The sequence below is a fragment of the Chelon labrosus genome (genome assembly GCF_963514085.1).
Source record: "Chelon labrosus genome assembly, chromosome: 19".
NCBI classification, from domain to species: Eukaryota; Metazoa; Chordata; class Actinopteri; order Mugiliformes; family Mugilidae; genus Chelon; species Chelon labrosus.
The window spans coordinates 18,102,711-18,112,288 of NC_140352.1; the positions used below are offsets into that span (position 1 = coordinate 18,102,711).

Consider the following 9,578-nt stretch of genomic DNA (forward strand, 5'->3'; position numbering starts at 1 on the left):
AATAGTAAAGGCGACAGAGTAGACGCAATATAAAAAGTTGCACGAAAAACAACACTATATAAAAGAAACTATAAGCTGTAAAACATCAAAAATGTTTGCTTGTCAGATAAGAGCAAATCATGAAGACTTACAGAGAAAGCTGAGTGCAGTACAGGTGGGAACTGACTTCAGCACAAAAGAGAGAGGGATAAATAACCTATTGTTGCGGCTAAGGAACGTTTCAGACATGCACCATTAACAACCGCTATGAAAAGCTGCTGCCCCAAATTATGCTGGATCCCTTGTCCTATTTAAATCAGGTTCTTTTACTTTTAACCTGAAATGTTAACTTACATTAGTGACCTTTCTACCTCATACCATATCCCTCTGTTATTAGCTGAAGGTCCTTAATAGTACTTAATAGCACATTCATTAAAAGTAACAACAAAGGGTAAATGTCACCTTTCAGGGGCCTGAGGCTTTGAACAACCAACCCACTAGCAAGCTCTCTATCTGCTTTGGAATTTGAGTTGTGGTTATATGTTATATACTTTTAGCGCTGCTTTCTTATTTCTTTCTTTCTTTCTTTCTTATTTTACTGATGCGTAACTATGTGTGTACTTCACATTTGCAGCACAGAGTGAAATAAAGATTATTTTCATCTCCAGTGAATAAAAATAGCTCCTGTGCTGTAGCTGCAGAGTCGGCATGCTTTAGAGTGCATTTTGCCCTTATTACAAGAAACTGTGAGTCATCCCTGAAATATTCCCTCTCTGTTTGGCCTTTATATTTTAAGTTATGGGCACACAAAGGCCCAGTCGCTGCATTCATCCAACATTGACACATGACAGACATCTAGTTACTTACATGAAAATTGGATTTTATTGACTCATCGATCAATTGTGAACTCATACAGGTGATAATGCAGGACATCTTTTACATAAACATCAAACTCATATAATATACAACAGAAAAAGAAGGTTTTCATTAAATATGAACATGCTCTGGCAGCATACTCTTAAGCTGACAGCTCGTACGACAGCCATCACATTTCTGCTGCTGCAGTTTGGCAGTCGATCAAACGGCCTTCACATTGGCATTCAATCCGTTCGCTGATCTGTTCTCTGATGCCGTTATCGCTGTTTAGTGTTTGCAGCTACATAGATGGAGGATAATCTGCTGGAGGCCATGAGCTCGTTTACATTAGGAGAAACTATTTACACATTGTGAGCGCCTTTAAATCTATTGAAACACAAAACTGTCAATGATAAAGCAGTTGAAGAGTATTTAAGAGCAACAGACTTATACATGTTAAAACTGCAACAATAACAAAAATGTAGTTTCTAATCTCTTCAACACCAACATCCATTTAAAATGTACCCTTAAGGGACTTAATTACTAGAAAAAATTATTTTTTTTTACATCCATGCAACTGAAAGCTGCATACATTTCTACTTTTAGTGCTTCACTGAAGCTACTTTATTCCTATACCTGTACAGTTAAACACTCAAACTTAAAATGCCATGCTCCATTTGATAAAATAGAAAATTTCATGACATTGTTTTATAGGATCCAGCAAACATTTGTCTTGTCTACATTGCTTACCCTTCCATTTCAACTGAGGAGAATTCAAAGTAAAAGGGTTAGCAATGCTACACAAAACACATCTGACTGTGGTGTTGAAGAGATTAAATCTATTGAGTATGTATAGAGATTGAGATGACTGACAACACAACTTAGTTCAGGATTTGTACAATAGCTCTCTATTTTGACTAGCGGCTGTGAATGGACTCTGACTGAATCTGAAGCCTGGTCTTGGTGGCCAGGGCTGCCTTGCGGGTCATGGTGGTGCAGCGGGTCAGAATCTCCTCAGTCTTGGGTCTCGGAGGTACCTTGGGAGTGACCGAAGCCATCTCACTGCCCTTGGAATTGGCGTATCCAGAGCTACGGGAGCTCTCGCTGGCGCTACGGCGGTCTGCGTGGCTGAAATCAGGGCTGCTCTGGGAACTGTCACCGGCATCAGTCTGGTGCAGGGATGCCGGAAGATCCACGTCCCTCTGTGCATCCTCTTTTAAACTTGAGGAGGAGTCACTGCCTGAAGAGAAGCTGGAGAAGGTGGACTCGCGACTGATGTTGCTCATGCTGCGCATGCGGCCCTCCGAGGTTGAGGCCTCCCCCTCTGCCTGTGTCGACAAGGACTCAGAGAGAACATCTAAGGATCGGGTCTTGTGGATGCGACTGGGGCCACTAGGCTCATGTCTGGAAGGACCAGGAGAATCCTGCTGTTCTTCATTGATGCTGGGCTGATATGAAACCTGAGGAGCTCCGCTGGTTGCCAGGTTCAGAGAGGAGCTATGGAGCCTTCTCTGCAGACCGTACATAGCTAAACGTGGGTTGTTGTATGGCTGCAGGTACATGGCGGGGATGTAACCTGCCTTGCCATTGCATCTGAAGAAAAGATTACAAGTGGAAGAGAACTTACTTAAAACCTGTATGCAAACTAAAATACCTTGTGTTGAGTCATAATTTAACTAAATGTAGTCTGTATCACAACTCTTCGATATCCTTCCAAGCTCTCTAGATGTTTGCGATAGCATTGATAAAAGCTTCTATCGTTATAATTTTAGACAGACAGGACAGTCATACCTGATGAGCCACCAGCCGTTGTCAGACTTCCTCAGCACCTCCACCACAGAGCCAATGGACACAGATATCTCGTCTTCCTTCTTAGTTGAGTAACTCCTTGTGGCACAGTACAGAGAACCTGAAATCACAATTAAGAGAATACATTTAGAGACAAAGCAGGCAATTTCTGTAAAGCTAAAAACTTTATTAAGATGTGTGGTAAAGTAAGAATAAGTATAAAAATGCACAGAGATGGAGGCAACTGATGCATGTTAAAAATGACCAAAGAGAGCACTCTAGTGTTGGCTGTTTGTAACAACTCATCACAGCAATATGTCTGCACCTCACTCATTGAACTGGACATAATGAATGTCCAATGATGACCACCCTGTGTGATCTAATTATAACTGGAACTCACCTCCCGCCTGGAACTCAGCATCATCGTCCTCCTCTTCCTCTGATAGCTCCAGGAAGGGAGCAGGAAACCAAGCCAGGCGCTTCTCCTCATTCTCCACCAGCCACCAGCCTGGAGTGGAGGTAACACAGATTGGTATGAAGGAGACGATCAAATAAATCCTTTAATGATTTTTTTTTCATCAAGCACGGAAGCTGAAGCACTGACCTGCAGGGTCTTTGATCAAGACGTCCAGCTTTTCGTTCACAGCGACCTTGAACAGGCGATTCTTGGTGTCCTTTGTCTCATAAGCAGCCATGCAGAGGTAAGTCTGGGTGACAAACGGCTTGGTGACGCTGCCTGTCTGGGGGAATGCAAAACTCCCTCCTTGTTCGCCTGACCCATCGGGCAAATCGTCAGACATCAGGATCATGACGCTGTGTGAGAGAGAAGTGGCGTTATCTCACGGTCAGGAACTCATTTCTGCACAAACTTCATAATAATGTCCTACTAAACTGAGACCCTACGTGTTCTTGGTGAAGTCCGGCTGCAGGTCGTGGTCTTTGGGCAAGAAGAACTGTGAGACCTCTGTGCTATGGATCACAGTGTGGTCGCACTTCAACAGTTTTTGGCAGTAGCTCTCCAGGAACTTCATCCGCAGGACAGCCTTCTTGGAGCCTTTCTGCTTAAGGCTGCTCCTGATGGCCTTCCCTGGAGAGAGAACATTTTAAAAAATATTACAACGTCTGCTGAGAAGAGGAAGAGAGGCTTGAGAACTTTATTTCCGAACACTATTTGTAAGTGATTTTATCTTGAAAGATAAGCAGCTAAGGAGATATTAAACCATTTGTTTGGCCATTCCTCTGTCTGAAACCACAGGCTTTACATTTGTTTCCAATCAATGTGACACATGTCAGGGTATAAAATAATCTTACCATTAAACTTCGGGATCACTCTTTCTTCTGCCTTGAGAGGTTTTATGTTAGGGAACTTCTTCTTCAGCTGTCCCTGTTTGAAAAAATCAAAATATGACCATCTCATTCAAAATCAACTCAAACATCCGTCCGAAATTTATTTTATTTAAATACTATTTAAATTTTTTACTTACATGAAACTTCTTGAAATCTTTATAGGACCTGTAGATGATCACTTCAGTCTGATCGGACCATGTCACAGATATCATGTACACCTGCGGAGGGTTAGAAGGCAGTAGATTAGAGACGGATCGGTTGTTAAATTATCAAGAGAAAAAGAGTAAAACCTCTGAGGTCTCACCTTGAGTTTCGGTGCGTCCCTGTGGACGCCCCCGACGATGCGGGCGCTCATCACAAAGCGCTGTTCTTCGGCCATGGTGCGCTCCTTTGTGTCTCCTCTCGAATGGATGAAGAGCTTGCTTCCAGTGAGCTTCAGTCAACCTGCCTCCGCTGCCCTACCTGCGCAAATTTAAGAGCGGAGAAGGAAGGGGGGCGGAGCCTGGGGAAGGGATGCAAACAGGAAGGCGTGGACAGCAGCTGCAGCAGCAGGAGCAGAATCTCTGTGATGGGATGGTTTGGGAGAATGCAGCAGAACTGGTTACAGCATGGAAAGAGCATACAAGCCAACTAGAAAAACAGGCATGCATTAGTGTTGCATAGTTTGCAGCAACTTCTTCCATCTTCCTATGTTATCCATTAACAAAGTTCACTCAGAAGCTTAATTTCTCCACACACTGACACATATAATAACTCATAAGATTAAAAATTGATTGTGGCATTTAAACTAACATGCTGACATTTGGGGGAATTATGCAAATACTCAAGTGAATCAAGTGAATATAAACAAATGACTAATTCATTCAATCATTCATCTTCTGTAACCGCTTGTCCTGTGAAGGGTCGCGGGGTGCTGGAGCCTATCCCAGCTGTCATCAGGTGAGAGGCGTAAACAACAACAACTACAAGTCACTCTCTGGTGTTTATTCCTTGTTTATGAGCTGCTCCACACCTGTCTTGCTCAGTTCTTTCTGGTATCCTCAGCTACCGTAATTAAACCCTCTTTATTATTTTTGCTCATGTGCAGTCACTTCACACTTGTCATCTGAGAGTAATATCCCCTTATCAGGAAGTAGTGCAGAGAGCTGAGGCTGACTAACCAGGTAAGAGGCGTGCATGTGTGGGGAAGTGGGGGGAGTCGGTTAGCGGAGCAGGTGCTTCTTCAAAGTGAGGATTGCATGAAAGGGCCAGAGTCAGAGGGGGTTATCCCAGTCACTCATCGGACGGACGTGGGCTTGGAGTCCGTGTATGAAGGGATGCCAGCCTTTTATCACATCATCGCACACAGACACACACACAAAGACAATATAAACAGACACACACAGCGCTTCGGTGTAAAAGGTCAGGACTGTCCTGCTTCACGTACGGCCCCCAGAGGATGTCAACACCTGAGTGTAAAGCCACACGAGATCTCTAACAGTCATGGGTACCGGGACTCTGAATTTTTGGACATCTGCTCGTGACGCAAGTGCAAGTATGGAGACACAGCAGAGAAATACAGAAAATGTTCGGTATGCACGGATGAGAAAAAAGCTCACAGAGAAAGTCACATGTTAACTCCCAGAAGCACATGTTGACGAACACCATCCCATAACTGCAGGCTGTTTTTCAGTTTTTATGTTATGCCTCAAGGGTTTGGGACCCTGCTGTTGTCAGCTTGCAGGTTAAGTTGGAGTTGGTAGCTGGAAAGACAAATAAAGAAAAGAGAGAAATTGTATCCGTCTGCTCTGTCTAATAAAGTGAGCTGGACGTCTGTCTTGGCAAACCGAGCTGAGGCTGAAGAGCTCTTGAGAAGAAAGCTCGAGAGAAAGTATATTAGTTGTTGTGTTGGTGAAGAGTTGGTTGGGGAGATCAGAACTGGGTTAACCCTTGGGTTACTCACTCAATGAAAGTGCTAATTCAGGCACTTATGTTCAGCATAAACATTATCACATTAGACAACATTAGGACGCTTCTGCGTGATACCTAATGAAGCAGTTATGCTCAGCTTTCATGCAGAGGTGGACCTCGCAGACCACGTTTGACCTGAGAACGTCGCCTTGAGCTTCTCTGGCTGAGTGAAAACCACATGCTTCTCAACCTCACTGAGAGGCACAGGGACCCAATTTGAAATGTGTGTGGGAGAAACCAAACATGGTTCATCGCAGCATAAAGGGTTAACCTTTGGTTTCATTCTGACCTGGTATTAACATGCGTGATCTGATCACAAAGTAGCTTGGCAGTACAGGCGAGAACACACCCATGATGCATTGAGGGCACATTTTTCACGGATCACTGATGACAAAAGGTCAAGGAGAGACAGAAAACAAGGTTTCATAAGCTAAGATCCTATGTTGTGTATTGTGGAGTATATGCACAATTCGTAACATGTACATGGGCAGCATCTTTGGTATATGTACACAATTAATACAAACTACGATTAAAAGGTTTAATGAGAATACGCAAAAACAAGGGACCCTGGGAGACACATACGTCTGCATTAGCCATTAGCAGTTAGAGTTGCTCTAGGACTGGTGGAACTTCAATGTCACGGAACTACACATGTATGCTGAATGTGAGTATTGTGAAATCTAGAAAGTCCTTGTTGTTAAGTAAAGGTGTTGTATTCTCGATGATCTGAGTCATTCCTGAATATATCTGCTGCCCTTTATGTGTTTTTTTCCCACTCCTGCTCTTCAAACAGCATGAGCTCACCTCTGCCACCACTTCCACGTCTTTCTGTGATTGTTTCATTTAAAAAAAAGTGCTTTTAAGACGTGACAGTGAAGTTGACCTTTGACCTTTTGGATACTTCATCAATACATTGCATTTGATATTTGTGATAATTATCATCATAATTAGCCCATGCCTATATTTAGCCTGGGATACCTCTGTTGGGAACTGATTATGCAAAGGTCTGCTGGGCCAATCAAATCGTCTGGACAGGCTTTATGTGGTAACGGACAGGACAGTAATAGTTATTTAGTCGTACGTCGTCTGAGCACCATGGAGTTGAATTTGTCTTCAGCAAAATGTCTGATTGGTTGTAGGACTACCCAAATCTGGGCAGAAGTAGTTTCCTTTCCCCTGTATCAGTTGAAACATGTACCATAATGTAATCAAAATGGTGTGTTACCAGACTCATAGTCTGATGAGAACTGAGTCTGGCTACAGGGCATGTTGAGTTAAGACACTATTATTTTGTGAATGACCAAACCAGCAAATATCAGTTCTACCTTGAGTGCAACATTTGTGCCAAATCCCAAGAAATTGGCCTCAAGGCACTCTATAGAATAGGATGTACTGTATGTATACATATACAAAAGGATGGATGGACAACCTGAAAGCATAATGAAAAAAAAGACTGTTATGTCGTGCATATTATTATGTTAAAGGCAGCAATTTTAATTCTAGTTCCTGTATGTGGAAATGTTGCTTCCTGGGTAGTTTTAATGAACAATATTTTGGACATCTTTTATTGATGATGATACTGAGTTTGATTTCTCGCTGAAAGTCAGAAGAGATGACAGTAGGTGGGCTAGCTGTTTGTAGCCTTTATGCTAATCTAAGCTAACAGGCTGTGGCTTTGCCATGCAGATGTGAGAGGGATACCAGTATTCTCGCTGAACTGGAAACGGTTGTTTATTGTGAACTTCATTTAAACATTTAACCTTTGGTGACATGATGATGAAACAACTGAGAAACCACACAATTATTATCAGACCAGTGGCTCACTTCATTTCATGTTGGCATGTTGAGACTGAGGAACCACAATGATATCCCCTCAGGACAATGAACAATAGCTTATTGTGTTGATGAAACACTTTTTATTTCCTGTTTTGATAATAATGAAATAAAATCCAGCTGTGGCGCCAGCTCTTATTCATCAGGAAACATCCAGTTGCTCACTGTTCATAAATCTTCTGGTCCTGAAATGACTTCCCTTTATTAATCAACCATGTAAATTCCTACCCAGATGATAGATGAGAGATTTTTGCGAGGATCCGTTCAGAGTTGAGCTGAGCCGTGGATCAGGGGCACGCCATCATTTGATAGCCAAGATCAATAGTTGCACCTGTCAAAAAGGAAGGCAAAGGTTTTTCACCAGAATGTTCGACACAGCGCCAAACAGCATCACAATCGCCTCTTTGTTTGGGCTTCATTAAAACTGACAATGGAAATATCAGAGACAGTGTCCAGGTGGCTCACGGCTTTCATTTCCCTCTATCTCCGCCAGACGGTTACAGGAATACGTGTGTAATGCTCTGGAAAATTCTGCTGCCTGAAAAGAAAACCTTGTACTTACACATAGATTCCTTGACTGTCAAATCACAGATCAGATTTAACTTTGTAAAATTGGACTAAAAACAAGGAAAATGCCCTCCCTGACAGCTTTTTGGTAATGATGAAATCCTTGTGCTGTGTGTGTGGTTGTGGTTCACTGCATTTCCTTCATGACAGCAAATCAAACAATTGAGCCTTTTAGATAGGGAAAACACAGACAGGAAAAAAAAATGTGAGGACGTGACACAAAGCACAGTTTCTGGCTCGCACCACAACTATGGTAAAAGGGTAAATACCAACTACACCTTCTCATTAAAGTAAGGCTGGAACCTATCCCAGCTGTCATCGGGCGAGAGGCGGGGTACACCCTGGACAGGTAGCCAGTCTATGGCAGGGCTAACACAGAGAGACAGACAACCATTCACACTCACACCTACGGCCAATTTAGAATCACCAGTTAACCTAATGAGCATGTCTTTGGACAGTGGGAGGACGCCGGAGTAACCGGAGAAAACCCACGCAGACACAGGGAGAACATGCAAACTCCATACAGAAAGATCCAAGTCTGCCTGGACTCCACCCACGCCACTGTGAAGCCCATGAATGACATGTGGCCTCCTGCCAGAATATTGCTGATTAGATGAGCAGGAAGCACATGTGATTTTTGCAATTATGATAATAAATCTGAGCCATAACAGATCTGATTTATGCATGAGTTAAATACAGACTTCAGCCACAGAAATTTCTTGAAGGAGTGGCTCAAAGGTTTTCAGTAGTCTTTATTACACCAAGAAAAGGCAGAGGCAGTGGACAACAACTTCTGGGAAGTCTCTGTTTTTTATCACAAGTAGACGGAAGTTGTGGCATAGTAAATAAAGCCAGTGACCGTAAAGAACATAGACAATGCCGAGAAGTCAGTGTGGCACAAAAATACAAACAAACATGTGCACCACCCAAGATAAAATTTATTTGAATATATTGTACTTGGTTCGCCTTCCGAGGAAAAAGCCTCACCCAGCAGAATAAAACGTCAAAAATTTTGAGCGTGATTCACAGCTTGTGTTTTGATTAACTTTATTGTTCCAGTTGTTTTTGGCACAGACAAGGTTTTTCTTGCTTCTGTTAAGATATTTGTGCCTCTCCATTCTTTCTTTTGTACGTGACACAATGCACTCTTCAATGTATAAACTCCTCTGTGATCACTATATCGAACGCATCCATCAATGACGCCGCATTAACATGGTTTGGTACGGACTGAAGCACTTTGCTATCTCTTATTCTGCCTC

The 9,578-nt window shown here is 42.7% G+C and overlaps 1 protein-coding gene across 1 annotated transcript; it reads right to left on the bottom strand.

Moving 5' to 3' along the window:
- Positions 1-390: 390 nt before the first annotated feature.
- On the bottom strand, positions 391-4,387 carry noxo1b (NADPH oxidase organizer 1b). The gene is made up of 8 exons (XM_084568333.1): positions 4,274-4,387; positions 4,107-4,187; positions 3,934-4,006; positions 3,526-3,709; positions 3,227-3,435; positions 3,023-3,130; positions 2,626-2,743; positions 391-2,427 (listed from the first exon to the last, which is right to left on the bottom strand). The coding sequence occupies exons 1-8, from the start codon at positions 4,346-4,348 to the stop codon at positions 1,752-1,754; spliced, it is 1,524 nt and encodes a 507-aa protein (XP_084424459.1). The 5' UTR covers positions 4,349-4,387; the 3' UTR covers positions 391-1,751.
- Between the last annotated feature and the right edge of the window lie 5,191 nt (positions 4,388-9,578).